This window comes from Podarcis vaucheri (genome assembly GCF_965113315.1).
Source record: "Podarcis vaucheri genome assembly, chromosome: 8".
In the NCBI taxonomy this organism is placed as follows: domain Eukaryota; kingdom Metazoa; phylum Chordata; class Lepidosauria; order Squamata; family Lacertidae; genus Podarcis; species Podarcis vaucheri.
Window position 1 is genome coordinate 52568468 of NC_138766.1, and position 19767 is coordinate 52588234.

The 19767-nt window shown below is 41.3% G+C and overlaps 1 protein-coding gene across 8 annotated transcripts in view; it reads right to left on the reverse strand.

Moving 5' to 3' along the window:
* Positions 1-17435, reverse strand: part of CCDC178 (coiled-coil domain containing 178) — a 128663-nt gene extending 111228 nt beyond the window's left edge. Inside the window, exons 1-8 of one of the 8 annotated variants that reach the window (XR_014222614.1) lie at positions 17283-17435; positions 14830-15681; positions 12155-12255; positions 8581-8655; positions 6362-6501; positions 3942-3976; positions 2937-3013; positions 684-878 (exon numbers count right to left, since the gene is read on the reverse strand). Coding sequence is in view for 7 of the 8 variants with exons in the window: in XM_082234811.1 (XP_082090937.1) it covers positions 684-878; positions 2937-3013; positions 3942-3976; positions 6362-6501; positions 8581-8632 (499 nt within the window). In the remaining variant the exon portion in view is untranslated. Of the gene's footprint in view, positions 1-683; positions 879-2936; positions 3014-3941; positions 3977-6361; positions 6502-8580; positions 8656-12154; positions 12256-13477; positions 13499-14829; positions 15682-17282 lie in introns of those variants that run through there. The other 7 variants (XM_082234811.1, XM_082234807.1, XM_082234806.1 and 4 more) reach the window with 7 other exon arrangements.
* Between the last annotated feature and the right edge of the window lie 2332 nt (positions 17436-19767).

Sequence of the window (19767 nt, forward strand, 5' to 3'; positions counted from 1 at the left end):
TGACCCAGGATGGGAGGCTTCAGCTGGCTCTATGAGAGATAAGCCTATTCCACACACACCCATCCCCCTCATCCTGGCAGATGATGAGGGTTTGGATATAATGTCATGATATCTGTGTTATCAACACAGCTTACTTTAGTGACTGGCCACTGTTAATAATGTTATGATTCTAATTTCATTGCCTTCTAGTCTCACAGTTTCCTACCCACCCCAAGCTTCAAGATGCATATCATGCAGTCCATGACAACTTACACATAATCAGGGTGGCGCTGTGGGTTAAACCACAGAACCTAAGACTTGCCGATCAGAAGGTCAGCGGTTTAAATCCCCACGGCGGGGTGAGCTCCCGTTGCTCGGTTCCTGCTCCTGCCAACCTAGCAGTTCGAAAGCACGTCAAAGTGCAAGTAGATAAATAGGTACCGCTCCGGCGGGAAGGTAAACAGTATTTCTGTGTGCTGCTCTGGTTCGCCAGAAGCGGCTTAGTCATGCTGGCCACAGGACCTGGAAACTGTATGCCGGCTCCCTTGAGATGAGCGCCGCAACCCCAGAGTCAGTCATGACTGGACCTAATGGTCAGGGGTCCCTTTACCTTAACCTTTAAGGTACCAAAGGGCTTTGGGGGTCATATTCAAGTAAGTCTGAAAAAGTTTCTCACACCTGCTTTACAAGGTTAATTTTCATACCTCTTTGAACAGCTATGGGAAGCTGTTCCAGCCTCCAACGTGACAGGATATCAGCATTTAGGTATAGCTTTTTTCTGCGGTTTTCCTCAAACTTTAAAGCATCTGCGGCCCTTTTACGTTCCTCTTCTAATCTCATAACTAATTCTGTGACTTCTGCCAGAACAGCTGTTGTTTTCTGCTTTAAAGGCTGGACATCTTTTGAAGTTAAAAAAATTGGGGGGGGGTAGAAATATTTGTGGCACTGTTTCACATTTCAAGTTTATCTAAAATGCATGATCTGAGATTCATTTTTAACAAGTTTTTAGTATGTCACATACACAGTCCTAGAACCAGGCACACAAAAATATAGTTTATAGAACAATAAATAGTGCTTTCCACCCAGAAAAATAGGTTCCAGAACTCACCATGAAGTTGTTACAGTAAGTTGCTGGGTGACTCAGGGCAGCCCTGAACAGATACCAGTATCTGAAGAAGTGTGCATGCACACAAAAGCTCATACCAAGAACTAACTTAGTTGGTCTTTAAGGTGCTACTGGAAGGAATTTTTTTTTATTTAGATACCAGTTTGTTAACCATGTTCACACCCCAAGGATGTGCTAAAAACTATGGAAATCTGTCTCCATAGCTGGTTTGGGGGTTGCCCTGGTTGTGGTGCATGTCAAATAAATGCACCCCTGCCTCCCTCATTCTCTTAGATTCAGGGAGATGGCCAGGGCAACTGGGAAGCAGGAGGCCATGTGCTTTAAATGTATGGTGGATATGATTACTTCAGATTCCCTCCTCCCCCATTCTCTTCCTTTCTTGTTATTCACCCTTGAGAAAAGCTTTCCTTATCCCAATGCCTGTCTCTGCCCATCTTTTATGTAATGCTCGTGGCTTCTCTGCTCCCTTTACCATACTGCTGCTGCTTTCCCCTCTAACTCTTGCAGTTCCTTTCCAGTTAGTTTCATTTACCGAGGGTTAGAGAAAAGGTGACCATGGCTTGAATAGGTCCCATTGACTAAATGGAGGTGGCTGCAGTTCCACACACGAAACTGCAGATGGTGCCTAAAGAATTACAGATATGCTGCAGTCCCAAGTGGGCTTTCCCTTCTTTCAAAAAGCAACACATTAAGTATGACTGCCCAGAAGAATTGAATTCAAATAGGTGCTGCAACTTTATATTGATAGCTATAAGGTGAGGCCCATGGTTGTGCTATTTCATGGCAATCACATGAGGACTACATGTTTTGTTGTTGCAAGAATGCTTCAGTCCTTGGGTTAACACTTCTCTGCCAAATTTCCTGCAGTATTTTGCAGTTTAAAACAACAGTCAACAGAATGAATTTTGCACCTGGTCAGTGTAATAGTTTGAGGCTGTAACTTTCACACTTTTTACCCAATTTGGACCTCAGAAGATGTCTGGAGGAGATCCAGAATGTATCGAAATAATTTGCGGGAGCATCATGGAAAAAGATAAAGCATAACGGTATAAAATGTGTACAGCATGCATGGAATGTGCCTTGTTTTTCAGATTTTGCATAAGTAAATGCTAAAGCTTAGTCTAGCAACTGTATATATATTTTCTCCATTTAGCCTACTATTGTAAATTACACAGACCAGGAATTATTGGGGTGTCATTGCTGGGCAAAACAATACTTGCCCCCTTCTTTTCTGCTAGAATCAATACTTAACAGTACTGCTTGCCGCTGTGCAAAGCAGCATCAGACACAACTCTGCCTGTTTTCATGAGAAAATATTCATCAGCATTAAGAAAAATTTGAATATTTGAATGTTTTCAGTGATGATAAATTATCCATGAAAACGCTATCCTGCAAATGTATATAGCTGTTTACATTTTAGCTTATGTTTTAGTAAACATTATCTAAAAGAAAATCTGTTTTGGTTTCTCAGTTTCAAAAACACAACATACTTTCAAAATCATTGTTATCTGATATATCTTAGTATAAGCAGTGAACACAGAATGTGTCGTGGAAAAGGAATTTGGAAAAGGTTCCTTCACTGTAGCTAAGGGCTATTTCAACACAGCAGTCAAGAGAATTACTGTTTTCTCCTTTGGTCTTCTCCCTTGCAGAAATTTCTGAGTTACAAATGGCAAACGGCACCATCCTACAGGTTCCAGACATTACAACCACTAGACAGAGGGACACCATCTAGTATAAATAATTCTATAATTCTCAAGGAAATAAGTTGAACTAAATAGTTTGGCTAATAACATTGTGACAGAGAGGATAAATACTCAACCATTTTTACCTTCCCAGTATAATGACTGTTTAGCCTTCAGTTCAGAGGATAACCAGCTATCTTCGACATTTTTAATATCTGACTCCCTGTAAATATAAGTAAATATTTTAAGGCTGGAACACCCTAGTAACACCTACATGTTACTTCAAATCCATCTTCAGTATCCCCATCTTTCATGAAACTATTACCTTAATCAAGGGACCTATAACCCTCAAGATGTTGCTATGAGACTTCAACTCCCACCAATATGAGAATGTTCCCCATTCTCATATTGAGAGCCAGTGTGGTGTAGTGGTTAAGAGTGGTAGACTCGTAATCTGGTGAACCGGGTTCGTGTCTCCACTCCTCCACATGCAGCTGCTGGGTGACCTTGGGCTAGCCACACTTCTTTGAAGTCTCTCAGCCCTACTCACCTCAGAGAGTGTTTGTTGTGGGGGAGGAAGGGAAAGGAGAACGTTAACCACTTTGAGACTCCTTCGGGTAGTGATAAAGCGGAATATCAAATCCAAACTCCTCCTCCTCCTCCTTCTTCCTGGCTTATCCCCTTAACACCTCAACTCTTGTGGGAAGTGAAATATCAATATGGCAGGGTGGGAAGTCACTTTTAAATTTGTATTAAATTTGAATTAAGGTGATGGTAAATACATTTTTAAAAAATTGGAAAAAAAATTAATTGGTCAAAATATGAGTGGGGATCCCTATGTGTGCACAAGCAGGCTTCCATCAATAAAGTGAATGGCACTATTTAGCAGGAAGAAACTCCAATGAAAATCCTCGTTTTTACAAATTTTATATGGCTGTTATTGTATATATTTTAAAATTTTATATACGGATGTTTTATGATGGCCTATATTTGTAATGGCTAATAAAGGTTTGGCGAAGTAAGTAAGCAAGCATTAAAGTGAATGGGGAAGCCCTTATTCATGCTAGAACTCCATGAGTGCATTAGTAAAATGAAAACAATTAAAATGGTGCCTGGTACAAACATTAAATCAAAACTCAGAAGATCCTTACCATGGAATTTTCTCCAGCTTGTACAAGTGATCATACTGCAAATACAAAGAAGATGCTTCATTAACATATTTTATGTTGTAGAATTTGCACTGAGTATGTGTATGGAGATAAGTTGAATTTGTTTTAAAATGATTTCACGGACCACAGACTTTTTTTAAAAAAAAAACATGCAAATATGACAGTAACGTTATATTTTATGTATTGCTTTCCTAAACATGCCAAGCCTTGTAACAGCAGCTTTCATAATGACAGCCTATGAATCAGTTAACAAGGTTAAAATCTTAATTTTTCTATTACTACTTGGCTTACAAAGTAAGTGTAATCTGCCAAACATTTGAGTTGTGGATGTAGTGTGTGACAGTTGGACCAAAGGGTTGGATCAAATGATCCACCTCTGGGCTACAGTGGTGCCTCGCAAGACGAAATTAATTCGTTCCGCGAATTTTTTCGTCTAGCGAATTTTTCATCTTGCGAAGCACGGTTTCCCATAGGAATGCATTGAAAATCAATTAATGCGTTCCTATGGTCAAAAAAAGTCCAAACAAAGCCAAATTTGGTGCAACAAGAGTTTATTAAGTGCTCTTTAAAGTCACACATACTGTAAAGAGCATTTCAAAATTCAAACCCAGATGTTTTTAAAAAAAACAGCGGAGTTGCCCAATGGTCACAGAAAATCATAAAAATGCAGGAAAAAAACCACAAGCTTCCAGATTCTTGCAAACCCCTCCCCAACTGTTCCCCCAGCCACCCAGCACACAGAAATTCAAATCCAGATTTTTTTTAAAAAAACAGCAGAGTGGCCCAATGGTCACAGAAAATCATAAAAATGCAGGGGAAAAAACCACAAGCTTCCAGATTCTTGCAAACCCCTCCCCAACTGTTCCCCCAGCCACCCAGCACACAGAAATTCAAATCCAGAATTATTTTTTTTTAAAAAAACAGAGTGGCCCAATGGTCACAGAAAATCATAAAAATGCAGAAAAAACACACAAGCTTCCAGATTCTTGCAAACCCCTTCCCAACACCAAGTCCTTGAATTCCAAACACCCCAACCCAAAATCCAAAACCCCCCAAAAAAGTTTTGAAAGCTTAACTTACCAAATGGCTGCAAAAGAAGTTTTGGAAAAGCTTCAAAAATCACCAAAGTCTTTAAAAACCTCAAAAAAGGCTACTATGTACACTGCGTTCTATGAGTTGCTCCTCGAAGTCAAGTCGCAACTGTATTAACGGTGTTAAGAAAAAGGAAACAAACTTGCAAGACGTTTTCGTCTTGCAAAGCAAGCCCATAGGGAAATTCGTCTTGCGAAGCAGCTCAGAAACGGAAAACCCTTTCGTCTAGCGAGTTTTCCGTCTGGCGAGGCATTCGTCTTGCGGGGCACCACTGTATTTGTGATTTCATGTTTAAAGAAAAACTATATAGATATCGTGAAAATACAATGACTGGACACACATCCTGTTCTGATATATTGAAACCTGCGTTTCCCAAGCAAACTGAAAGTTTTTAATTTTGTAGTCAAATAGCAGTGGAGGGAGCAACCCAAAATGTCCATCATAAGGCAATCAAAATAAGAAAATTCTATACAGTCTTATTATTTATTAAAGTTGTTTACTGTCCTCCAAAGAATTCAGGGTGGTTCACAGCATCAAAATACAAAATACATATTGTTATGAATGCGGGCGTGGTTGCTCGAGAGCAAACAGGCAAGACTCCCTGTTGGTCTTTTCAAGGCTTTATTATTTGCCCAAAACGTTCACAATGCAGACTGACTCAATTCCATGTCTGCTCAGTCGCTAGCAGAATCTGGGAGTGGGCGGTCCTTAAACTCTCCCCAGCAGAACAGTTTTTTGACCCCCATCCTACGCCTCCCCTCTCTGCGCATGAGCCTACTGCGCAGAGAGGGCGTGGGCAAAGCAGGACCTGCCTCCCCCCCTCGCTTTGCTCAGGTTCGGTGTTGCGGCTCTCCCTTGCATCTTCTGAGCCCTGCATCCCTTCCCCACTGGAGGCATGGCTTCGCTCCTCCCCGGAGGATGAACTGCTTCTCAAGATCTTTGGCAGCTCCCTGTAACCCAACAGCCCTTCCACCTCCGGTCTCTGAGCTGATGGCAGTTCCCTGACACATATTAAAAACAAAGCAAACCAATAACCCCCTCCTCCCAGAAACACATTTAAAAACACATAGAATGTTAATCAGACAAAGGCCTAGTTCAAGAGGAATGTTTTTGCCAGGCGCCTAAAGATGTAAAATGAAGGCACCAGGCGAGCTGCCCTGGGAAGAGCAACCCACAAATGGAGTCTTCGGTATTATTGCTTTTGTTGTTTATTATTGTTTTTGTAGTATTACTTGTGTCCCTATTTTTGATGTCAAATAAAAATGAGCTCTAGTAAAATTTCTGTGAAGGTTGGGAAATAAATAAAGTACCTGTTGAAAGGATTCTTCCACTTTTACTTCTAGATCTTGAATGTGATGGATAGCTTTGTGAACACATGAAGCTGGAGCATTTACAGCAGCACAGCTACGTTGCTTGCAGGGCAAGCCCCCCAAAATGTTTTCCTTCATCCCTAAAAGTATTCCAAAAAAGGGGGGGAAATGCAAGCAATAAATATTTTTAAAGTTTTACAAGTTACAAAGAATGTGTCATCACTACATTTTATAACTAGATGTCACACGGAATCTTGTATTTCAAGCTCCCAACACCTTTTTCTTTCTTAGAAACCAGGTACAATAGGCACCAATTTGGATCAGGATGGTGGTGGGAAGATCTGTCACGCTGGAAGAAGTTAGGATGCTGACTCAGGGCCTCCATGGTATTGCCTCCACTGGTAGCCAATGTAAACCAGAAAATGAAGCATTGCAGGTACTTGTGTGCTATGCCAGGCCATCTGCCAGCAATGCGCCCACTATGGGCCTCCTGCTGTGCCAGCCTGGAGCTGGTGTAGCAAAAGATTGTGTTCTTACTGCTCCTCCACCTTTTACCTTGTCCAGTGTGAGCTACAGGTCTTCAAAGGTGGTGGTGGCTTCACCACTCCATTCAGTCTTGCTGCTCCTGGCCAAAATTCAGGATTGCAGCCAATTGCCATAAAAAGTAAAAAAAATTAAATAAAAAAAAATTACAGGCTTGCCATGCAGCCCTATGCAGTTCAGTGGGACTTTGGTGGGATCTACAGTGGTTCTCAAATGCCTTGGTACTCAAACAACTTCGAACCCAAACGCTGCAAACCTGAAGTAAGTGTTCTGGTTTGCGAACTTTTTTCAGAAGCCGAACGTGCTCCGTTCTGAGTATTAAACTTCCAATTTGAGTGCCACACTTCCGTTTTGAGTGTCACGCTGCTGATTGAAGTTTTTCACTTCAGTTTTGAGTGCCACACTTTCGTTTTGAGTACCACACTTCTGTTTTGAGTGTTACGTTGAGTTCTGTCTGTCTTTGCTAATTTTGCATTTTTGTTTTCGAGGCTTATTTGTTTTGTTTTTCTGACTGTGTGGAACCCAGTTCAGCTACTGATTGATTGATTGTGTGACTGCAGTACATTGTTTATTGCTTTCATTTTATGGACCAATGGTCTCGTTAGATAGCAAAATTCATGTTAAATTGCTGTTTTAGGGGTTGTTTTTAAAAGTGTGGAATGGATTAATCCATTTTGCATTACTTTCTATGGGAAAGTGCACCTTGGTTTTGGAATGCTTTGGTTTCGGAACTGACTTCCAGTATGGATTAAGTTTGAAAACCAAGGTACCACTGTACACACATATAAAAACTGTTCTGAAAAGTGCTTTTAAAAATACATTGAATTTTCCATCGCCATCAAGTGTCACATTGTATATAGCACTTACAACACACTTAAAATGTTTTATTTGCTGTTATATAGCTGAGTCCTTACTCTCAGGTAAGAATATACAGTCTACAGCTTTTGCTGTTAGGTATATATTTCACCCTCTATGGCTAACAGCAACTTGCAGGGAGGATCAGGACTAGGGCCATGACATGGAGAACAAGTGTCTGACTACCCTGACCCAATATTTTGATCCTAATCCAAATTAGGCCCCACAATCTGAATGAATGAGAATGACTGAATCAGAATAGAAAAGATGTGGATGGTTTTCATGTAATAATTACTCTGACTCTTAGTTTCTAGTTCCAATCAAATTTCACATACATGTAATAGCCCAGACTTCACACTTATCCCTCCCTAGATCGTGCTAGGGAACCATGTACACCGGTCCAGGTTATTAGTCTTAAAGACTGAGGAAATCATAGAAATCATAAAATCATAGAGTTGGAAGGGGCCACAACAATTATCTAGTTCAACCATTTGCAATGCAGGAACCTTTTGCCCAATGTGGGGCTCAAAGCCATGACCCTGAGATTAAGAGTCTTATGCTCTACTGACTGAGCTATCCCTCAGGTAAAAATCCAACATCAAGGCAAGCCAAGCTGGAAGTAATAATCCCAAGAGAACAGTATTAAGGGACAACAGCAAAAGTGGGGATAGATACTATGGAGGGAGGATACAACCAAAGTACTGCATATACAAATACACACACACAAATTCAAAAGTATCAGAAAAAAGAGAGTTTAAATCTGTTCAAAACTTTAAAGAAATGCAAATTGTACTAAGTTCCAAGAAGCAGGGCGGAAATACCTTCTGGTTTTTGGCGGTTATCCTTGGAAGAAAGTAATGACATTTCAGTCATTGTTGCCCACAGTTCTTGGCAGCCTAGTTTGTTTTTTTTAAAACAACAAAACAAATAGATAAATATACCATTATAATGTACTGTATTCAAAATATGAACATGCAGCATTGCTAATATAATTCATATTTTTCATTTTTAAAAGCCATTGGATTGTCAAAATCTGCTTATTAATTATTCCAAGCACCAAAAAAAATAAATATAAGTGAAAGAGAAATGAGTACACAACTGAGGCTTTACTTTTGTTTTCCTCTGTTGCAACTCTCGGTGCAAAGCAACTTGTCTTAAGAAAACGAGAATAGCTGCAGTAGAAGTGGAAGTAAAGCTTGTATTCTGCACCCTCCCTCCTATCAGCAAGAGTGGTTGATCCCAAAGACAAATACATAAGCTTTAAACTGGTTCTCATATTGGACAATTTCTTAGGAGCTGAGTAGCAGGCTACAGAGTTGCAAACAACCCTTGATATAAATCAGAAGCAACGTTGTAAAATCAGTACAGTACTGTACTAGGACTTGTTTGTTAAATTACTCAGCGTTTAATGTTGATCCCACCCCTTCACAGCTGGGAAAATAATTGTAACATAAATTATTCTTTCCACTTTAAAACAACAACTTTGCATTGCCCTTTTTATTAAATCTGGCATTTTGGGACAGTAGCTTAAGAAACAATGGGATGTGTTTCTTATTTAGGATAAGTAGAGGGAAATACATTGTTTCAACCACAGGATGCATTTTGCATTCAGGAAATGACACTCAGGAAAGAGGTGAGAATAAAATACAGAGCACTACTACAGGTGCATAGTCTCATCAGGTATGCTATGCAAATGCTTCTACATTCTATTTCACACTTCATTAAATAAAATTAAATAGTCAGCAACACACATATACAACATTCTAAATTACTTAGTTTCTTCAAACTTCCCTAAGATATGGATTTAAATACATTAAATATAGAACAGAAATTTCAATAGAAAACTGAGAATTTAGCACTAAAACAATTCTTCATTAACAGGAAAGCATAATTCCACACGATTGCTTTTAAAATCAAGTTACAATGGCTGTGTGAAATGGAATGCTAAACCATAGTTTAGCGTTGTGAAAATGAGATTAGGTGAACCTCATGATCATATACCAGAAGTGCCCCATCAGAAGATCTTAGGGCTCAAAGTAAAAAAAAAAAAAGGAATCAGGACCCAAGTTGTTTACGGCTTTGTGAATTCACACAAGAACTTTGAGCATGACCTAGTAGCAAATCCACAACCAGTACAGCTCTCTCAGCAAAGGAGTAGTATTCAGTCAGTAAGTAACTTTCTCCTGTAAGCAGTCTAGCTGCTATATTCTTCACTTGTTGCAGATTCCAGACCAAATAAAAGAGATGCCCCACACAAACTGAATTCTCTATGGACCACTGTGGTCAGGCTATCCTAGTCAAGGAATGGTTGCAGCTGGCAAACTAGCCAAAGCTGATATGTAGAAGGCACTTCTACTCACAGAGGTCACTTAGGCCTCTAGTGTCAAAGATGGATCAAGGAGTACAAGTTGGAAATCTGGTCCTTCAGAGAGAGTTCCATCCCATCCAGAATAGGCAATTGGCCTATATCCTGAACATGGGAACCAACCAACCAACCAACCAACCAACCACAAAGCCTATGTTTTTCCAAGATTCAAGCTCAGTTTATTCACCCTCATCCAGTCCGCCTTTGCATCCAGGCATCAATCCAGTGTTTGCCCAGCTTCTCCCAACTTAGATATAGTCTGGAGGTGTAACTTTTTTTTAACCGTATGTTGAAATGTATTCAGCCTTACCAAATGCTTTGCTTCAGCTTTGAATAAATTACTGCAGGTCAGGCTGTGGTTGCATGTTTGAACAGTTATCTCTTCTATATTTTTAATTGAATGGCACAAATTAAAAGAAAAATTAGATACAATTATCTTTTTTGGCATTTGAGTATTTAAATATTTTGTGCACATTTCAGCATTTGATCATTAATTTTCTTTTAAATTCTCTGCCAATAATTGCTCACTGTTTTAAAGGATCACAGTGATGTGTGATTTGTACAAACATATGGAGCAATTATACTTAAACTAAGTTTCAATTTTCAGTTACTAAGGCAACCAGTGCATCCAGAAAAAAAAGTCTAGCTAAGGCAAGCCAGTATCTGCATCAATATGCCTTTTGTTCAAAAAGAATGTTAATACTGATCCACTTCACAAAAATGTTAGGATTAAGAAAACATAGAAAATTGTCTTATCTGCAGGTGGTAAAATGGTTATGTTGGAACTGGAATGAAGTTATGTTTTCTATCTACTCTGAAATTTAGATGGATGCATATATGTGAAAATGCTTAATTGAAGTAAGCCATGCAAACAAGTTATTCTGAAATAACAAAGCTTAATATATATGGGTTAGCTAAAAATTCTCATGTACCAGTCATCAACAGAAGGTGGATTTGACTCAACCTACTCACTATGAATGCCTCCCTTGTTCTGTTTTAATGGTAAAGGAGTGGACATGAGAGGTGTCGGAACCGAGTTCCGGGGAGTTTCAGCTGAAAAAAGCCCTGTAAGGTCATTTAAAAAATGAACATTGTAGACCTTTCTTTCAATAAGTTAAACTGTTTTAACTATTCTACACATAAAAAAGGTAAAGGACTCCTGACAGTTAAGTCCAGTCAGGTTGTGGCACTCATCTCGCTTTACTGGCTGAGGGATCTGACATTTGTCCTCAGCTTTTCCGAGTCATGTGGCCAGCATGACTAAGCCGCTTCTGGCAAAACCAGAGCAGCGCACGGAAACGCTGTTTACCTTCCCGCCGGAGCGGTACCTATTTATCTACTTGCACTTTGATGTGCTTTCGAACTGCTAGGTTAGCAGGAGCTGGGATCGAGCAACGGGAGCTCACCCCGTCACAGGGATTCGAACCGCCGACCTTCTGATCAGCAAGCCCTAGGCTCAGTGGTTTATTATTCTACACACATATATAGAAGCAAAAAGCAAAGTAATCTGACTATGGATCCTTATATAGCCAAAATGTAATGTTGTATATAAATTTTGTTGCTTTGTTTGGATATATGTGATACATACTGTAAGAACATTTTCAGACTGCTCAATTTAGTGATACTATTCCCCCTCCCACTGGTTAATAATAATAATAATAATAATAATAATAATTTATTATTTATAACCTGCCCATCTGGCTGGGTTTCCCCAGTCACTCTGGGCAGCTTCCAACAAAATATTAAACTACAGTGGCCTGTTAAACAATAAAAACTTCCATATATATATATATATGTTGAATTTAAATATTCATAGTAAAATGTGACATTGATCAAATATGAACCATCAGGAAATCAGCCTTCAAACTCACTTTTATACTCTGGTCGGAGAAAGAAGTAAGTGTTATTTGGTTAAATACCATTAGACCTAGTTCCAGCTGCACAAAAAATTGAAGAATGCTAAATGTTCAGGTGCTATAAAAAAGCAGCCTCCCTTCATACCCACCAATATCCTTTTGAACAGTGTTTACCTGTTAAATTTCTTTTTGACTCTTAATTATTTCTTTATACAAAAGCATCTTCCGGTGAGGCAAAATGTGAGCTTATCTCATGGCTCCAGTTTGGTGCTTAACTATAATGAAATAACAAACACCCGATTCAACTTCATAGATTTGTAGCTCCAAAGGAACACGTAAATAATCTAGTCAGATCTATAATACATATACTGTATGATAGAATTTTCTCTTGATTTTCATCATGCTCTAACATTTATCTATAAAGCTGTTTACCTTTAAGGAGGGAAACAAAACACGTAATATAGAACTTGATCACTTGATCACTTGACACTTGATCACTAAAAGAGAAGCACTGGACAAAAAGACCTGTGCACAATGTGTTGGCATTGTAAAAATGTACGTATGTGAGGTGGATCCTGAAAAAGCACAAAGAGCCACAATGCCATGGAACAATACAGAATTATGGAGTACAGAAACACTGTGCACCTGTTCTCTAATTTAAGGAATAGTGAGCATTACTGTGTAAGAATATAATTGAGCTTCTCAGCAAAAAAATAGCACTGGTATACACAATAACTTCCCATTCTGAAAACATATAATATTACCACAACACTTTGCCACAGAACATGAGGGGGGAAAGAGAAACAGAGAAAAAGACTCCAAGTTAGCAAAGAGGGGTAAACATTTATCAGTAGAGGCTTACCTTACCTTACCTTTCTTCAGAAACTCATTGAGGCTTTTAATATGGAATGCATCAGACATGAACCTACACAGACCTTTAGATCTTCGAGTCTCTTATCCAAGTTCCCCCTCTGAGGAAGGTTTGGAGGATGGTGACAAGGGAGAAGACCTTTTCTGTTGTGGCTCCCCAGCAAGGTCTGCTGGGCACCTTTGTTGACATCTACTAGGCACCAGGTAAAGATTTGTCTTTTTTTCTAGGCTTTTGATAAGACTAGGATGATCTTGTTTGTTCATTGCATACTGCTAAAACTTCCTGTGGCTGTTATGGAGGTTGCTGTTTTTTGTTCTGTTTTTTATATAACATATCTATTTGTGTTTTTCGCAGTATTGCAGGTCACTTGGAGAAATTCAGGTAACAAGTGACAACCATTCTTAATAATGATAATGTAAATAGGGTGTTTCTGCTGTAAATGAGTACACTGAAACTCTTCCTAGTGCTCCAGCCATATGCTAAATTCTTACAGCCAAATATTCAGCATGTTTAGATGGAAATAATTGGATTAACTGAGGGTGGCTTTCTGGTAAAGTCACTTATGACTGCAGTCTGTAGATTTGTTGTTTCAGAATGGAAATACATACTGTACTGTTTTTACGAACCTACAATTCTTGAATATTCCTGTAGTCATCTGCTTTCTCCTGCAAATTCACCTCTCCTAGCAGGCTGATTTCTTATCTTGGAGCTGAGATGGGGCAGGGAATGGGTTACAGTTTTATTTCAATCCACATTTTATTTATTTTTATCACCTGCTGGCTTATTGCTATTTATTGTTCTGCTGCTTTATTATTTATTTATGGCTTGTTTTAATGGACTTAACTGTTGTTTTAAACTGTTGTTTTTGTGTGTTTTATGATTTTGTACACCAGTGTGGGAGGGCATTATCCTAAAAGGCAGGCTATACATTTTTAAATAAATTAATAAGTAAATAATAAACAGCTGGGAAGGAATTTGCAGGGGGAAACCAGATATTGCTTATGCACCTTCCTCTTTCACCTGCTGATTCAGCCCAACAATTGTCACCCTCATACCTGCATTAGTGCTTTGAGGCAAACATTAGGTTGAAATCCCAATGTTTGCTTTGTAATATGTAATTCTGTCTCCAGTGACACAGCTACTTGCTTCAGCTGTGACTATTCAAATTATAACTTTGACAGCTGAATCACTCAGGTCAGGTACTCTAAGAAACTTCATCAATATTACCATTTGCTCCAGGACAACTGCAGCAGATGGATGACAGATATATCTCCTGCCCCTACTTCAGTGCTCCCCAAATGACCCAAGGCAGGTTGCCCAAGTCAGGCTGATTGCCTCCATCCAGCCACCAGGCCCTGTCAGTTCACATGGAATTCTGCCATCCATCAAGGTTACAAAAAATGATGATAGTCAGAATATAAAATCCTATCAAGTCCCTCTACCAGATGAGTGCAAGGAATTCAGTCTGGGCACCTCAGCTGTTAGAGACAGCTGTGTACAAACACTCTAAGCTAGCATGTGGAGAAAAAGGAAGGTTTAATACACTAGAAATTTTGCAGAGAGGCTGGAATTCAGACAAAGGAGCAAGATCCCCATGCCTACTGACAAAACTAGGGAGTCCTACACAAATCTGCAAAGATGATTTCTGATTAGACAGCAGCCAGGCAGACACATCCACAAAGGGCTGACTCACAGGATATCACAATGCCTTCATTCCCACATAACATAAACGAACAAACTTGTGGGCTCCCAGAGAGGAGATTGCAGCTTTCTTCCCCCCAGTTATTTTGCAGTTGCTCTGTGCTGAGCTAAGCCACGTTTTGGGTTAGTCTGCTGTCTGAACCTGAGTTTGTGGTTTAATGGTCCCAGGCAAACCTAGAGCTGTAAAGCATACGAGAAATCTTCCAGTGTTGATACTCCATTGGGTGAGTATTGTAATCCAAGAAATGCCTGTTGTAAATTTTTTAGTTGTGAGTACCTGATGCGTCTAAACAGATGTGGTTGTATAGCATGGCTTGACTGTAGATGATGGATTTTGTGGTCTGTTCTAGGTGAAAGCTGGAAACAGTATGTGTAGTGGTCAGTTTCCTATATAAGGATTTGCTGGATTAAATGGGATTTATATTACTGTTGTTGTTATGCCATTGCACAGTAGTTTCCAGAAAGTGCTCCTCTTGCATGGATTAGTCTACGCTCAGGTTGAAGATGGGGTGAAAGTTGCTGAAGTCTTGGTGGAACTGCATATGTGCCTCCTGTTCATGAATCAAGATGACCAAGATTCTCAATGTATCTCAAGTAGAGGACAAGCTTTTGGGAACAGAAAATGAGCAAGAGTTATTACTCTAACATGGCCATGAAGATGCTTGCACACTGCTAAGCAATGGCCATGCATATAACTGCCATGCCACTGTGCTAAGTGGTAGCTAAGTATGTTGAAGACGCCATTAAGGATATTCCTGATAGTTTGCAGACCATCTTTGTTTTTGTAAAAAGTGCCTCAATGTTCATGGGAGCTAGGAATGGTATTTTCCGGGGAATTGCCATAGATTCTAGTTTCCTCGGGAAATCTGGGATGTTCTGTGTGCAACTTGGAGTGCTGGTGGCGAATAGAGTCTATATAACTAGAAAACCCTACTGTAATGGCACTGATGCATTATACTATGGGGTACCCAAGGTTGCCTGATCTGTGTATTTTGGGAAGCAAACAGAAGATGCTAGTGGTTCCTCAGATGCGTTTCTATAGATTTGGTCCTACTCGCTTGTAGGAAATTCCTTCATCAGCTTTTGTGGTTCCTTCTGGTATTCCTCAGTGGGATCTGAGGATATGAGCCTGTAAAATGTGGGGATGGAGGGTGTAGTGGCTAGGAGAGGAAGTTATAAATCAGAAAGCCTCCCATTTTAATTTATCAGATTTGTCCTGGAATGGGTAGATCTGGTTTTAATGAGGGTCGGGGTGGGGATACAGACTAGCATTTGGATGCTACCAATGCTATGTGCTCCCCCACCTGGAAGCATCCTAACTTCTTTTTACCATTGTTGTAAGGACTGCACGTAGATGATACAGGCAAAGCACTTCAAAGACTTGGAAATACTATACAATACAGTTTTTCTTGTTGTTGTCATTGTGTGCCAAGGGTGCATAGAAGAATCCTACTCCAGCCTTTCAGACTCATTTTCAACTGAATCATAGAATAATAGAATTGCAGAGTTGGAACTGGGTCAATGTAGGAATCATTTGCCCAACGTGCGACTCGAACCCACAGCCCTGAGATGACAAGTTTCAGGAGCTACCGACTGAGCTATTCCAGGCCGACAAAGTCTGCAAACTGGAAATAGTTTTGTCAGGCCCAAAACATGATTGGGGATATCCCCTCCTAGGGGAAACACCTGGAAAGATCAAGTGGCATTGTGGCCCTTAAGTTACGAAAGGGTGGGAGGAGGAAGGAACTGACTGTACAGAGAGCTAAACTCTGTCCAAACTACCCTGACCCTCCCCAAGGAGCTCATCTTTGTGCTTCGAATGACACTTCTGAGAGCCAAGCCCACTGTGCACAGGTCAAGCACCTTCAGGGGGTCATGCTGCCCAAAAGGTGCAGTGTACCTTCTTTCCATGGGCATAGCCAGGATTTCTTGGGGGGGGGACAGCCAAAGTTCTTGAGTTTTTTTGGGGGGGATCTATCTGCCCCCCCCAAGTGACACTGGTGGTGCTGTGGGTTAAACCACAGAGCCAGGACTTGTCGATCAGAAGGTCGGCGGTTCGAATCCCCACGACGGGGTGAGCTCCTGTTGCTCACTCCCTGCTCCTGCCCACCTAGCACTTTGAAAGCACAAAGTGCAAGTAGATAAATAGGTACCGCTCCGGCAGGAATGTAAACGGCGTTTCTGTGCACTACTTTGGTTTGCCAGAAGCAGCTTAGTCATGCTGGCCACATGTACGCCGGCTCCCTCGGCCAATAAAGCGAGATGAGCGCCGCAACCCCAGAGTCGGTCACGACTGGACCTAATGGTCAGGGGTCCCTTTACCTTTTTACCTGCCCCCTACCCTCCTTTGGCTACACCATGTACCTTTTTGGGGCTAGCCAGGGTTTCCCAAACTGGGGTCTCCAGCTGTTGTTGGACTACAATTCCCATCATCCCTGACCGCTGGTCCTGTTAGCTAGGGAAGATGGGAGTTGTAGTCCATCGACAGCTGGAGACCCAGGTTTGGGAAACCCTGGCTAGTCTATCTATGCCTTCGCCCGTTGCATTCCCGCCGCAGCAGACAGGTGCAGATTCAGGCAGCAACACCATCCCGTCTTCGCAACTTCAAAGCTCTGCTCCCCCCTCCCTTCCGCGGAGAGGGCGGGGCGCCAGATGCGCCGCCGCTCCTCGCCTTCCCCCCCATCTGTGGAAGGAAGCTCGAGCCCTTCGCCTCGTCCGGCGGAAACTCACCGGCCCCGATCCCGCCTCGCGCTCCACGCGGCCTTCCCCTCCTCCCCCGGCGGCGACGAGCAGCGCGTCCTTCGGCAGGAGTTCGTTATTCTCGTCGTCTCCAGGGCGACGGCTGCGTCGAAGAAGCGTGGGCTACACTGCAACACACACACACACGCCCCCCCCCCGCAGCCTGAGGGTCTTTTGCCCTTTCCTGTGCTTGCATCTTGCCAAACACTGATGCCTTTTCCTCTATTAACATATAAACACTAGATTCTGTTATTTTGATGAAATAGTACCCCCCCCAACAGTTAACCCCATTCTAGTTGCTTCTTCCGACAGAAAGTGTGTGCTCGCAGACGCGTTTGCACACGCAAACTGCACACATGCCATGCACATTATTTGCTCTTCCATGAGAGCTGAGTGAAAGCCAGACCCAGTAGGATGGGAACGGATCCTCCTGAATTTGCATGCCTTAATAACTGTGCTGTTAAAAGCCACGAGGAAGAAAGTGGAGTAGATATAATTGTCACTGCTATTAGACAGCATTCAGATATTGTTAGGGCATGTCGCATTATCTGCATTTGCAGTTTAGAGGCTGCAAGGGTAATTTAGCTCTTAACACTTCTTGTTATCGCTTATCTGTGCGACGCTCCAGAAAGGAGAAAGCATTGCCTTTTGCGTTGCTGTGTTTTGGAGCGCACGGCAAGGTTGCCTACGTGTAGACAGAAATATACATTGACAGAAACAGTGCCTTGAAGGCTAAATGGCACTGTGGGTTAGTGCATAAGCTTTTCATGTTGAGAAACCTATAGCAGGCATCCACACAATTATTTTTGGGGTCACAAATAGCAACCTGTTTAAATATATGTTGAAACCAACACGTTTTGAATATTTTAGATAGCCCCCTTGCCTGCCCACCCCAATCAAATTTAAGTCCTGTGTTGGTTTAGTAAGACTACATAGCAAATACCACAGAGCCACAATTGCCAAGTATCATAAAAACATAGATCCAAGGCAAGGAATCTTCATAATTTTTACATAGGATGACTACAAATTGATCAACAAATCACAAGGCACTTCTGTGGATGTAGAGGTGGCCTATGATTTGATGGTGGTTTTAAGGGGATGCCTTGTAAAAATTATGAGACACCATAAAGATTGGTTGGCCTCAGATTCTGGTTTTTGCATCATGGCAGAACTGAAAAACACTGGGTCCTTAATGTTTGGGGTTTAGTCAATGTAGACAAACATACTCTGTGATTTGATATTGGGTGAGGACCTGTGAAAAAAGTATTCCATTTCAAGAGGATCCAACTTACTGACTCTTTTGTGTACATGTGCTTCCTCGCTCTTACACCGCATTTCTGTGGCATCCCACTTTCTCTCCCTGTGTTCCCAAATGGCCCCTCTTTCCTCCTTCCCCATTTGTATATTTGTATACATTTGTATATTTGTATAATGTTATACAAATAGCTCTGCTCCAGGTGGGCCCACCCCCTCTACAAGGCAAATGGGTAAAACTACAGAGCTCCAGGGCTAGATGTGTAGCTTTTCGTTCAACTAACCCAGACCACCAAAAGCCTAGCACTCCAACACAATTGCCCTATTGCACTGTGGGCTGACTGTAGAAGCTGTTCATCTAGACCAGCGGTTCTCAACCTGTGGGTCCCCAGATGTTGTTGGACTACAACTCCCATCATCCCTGAGTTCTGGCCTTGCTAGCTAGGGGTGATGGGAGTTGCAGTTCAACATCATCTGGGGTCCTACAGGTTGAGAAAGGCTGATCTAGACCCAAACCTGCAAGAAGGGATTACTTGAACCTCTCATCCACCATGCAGTATGAGAGTTTGGGGTGGTGGCTACTGGGATGAGACTTACCTGCCCTTAAACTGTTAGGGGCTCTCCCCAATCTGCAGCTTAAAAAGTCCTTGGGAAGGGAGGAATTCATCTGGATCACTGATTTTCTTCCAGTACAAATTAATCTCTCCCATCGCAGATTCTTCTGGATTTAGTAGTCAGAGTCTTTAAGAGATTTGGAGTGGGTGAGGAATTAGGGTCCCACAAACATGTATATTCCCTAATCTCCCTCAGATTTGGTAAACTGCTGTTAGAGGCTCAAGCAACCCAATTTCCTCCCATACCTTTTCTGCTTTTCCTCTCTTTCAACAAAAATGATGTTTGGCTGCCTTCAATATTCTAGGACTCCTTCAGGCCACTGGGGATACTTAGTTGAGCATCCTTGTTGAGCTGAGCTTCACATCCCCTTTTATTTTTAGATCAGAGACTAATATTTTTCTGCATACCAGCAGAGTCCCCCGAGTACCCAGAATCTACTAACTTGTCTGAAAGTGGGCCTGGTTTCACTGCTGTACTGATAGGCCTGGGAACACCAAGTGCACTGTAGACATAATTAACTATAATAACCGAAGCAAGGATGTTAAAGAATATACCTGTCTATGTGTTCTTTTGCAATTCTTACCTGCCATCATATCTGGTCTTTCTT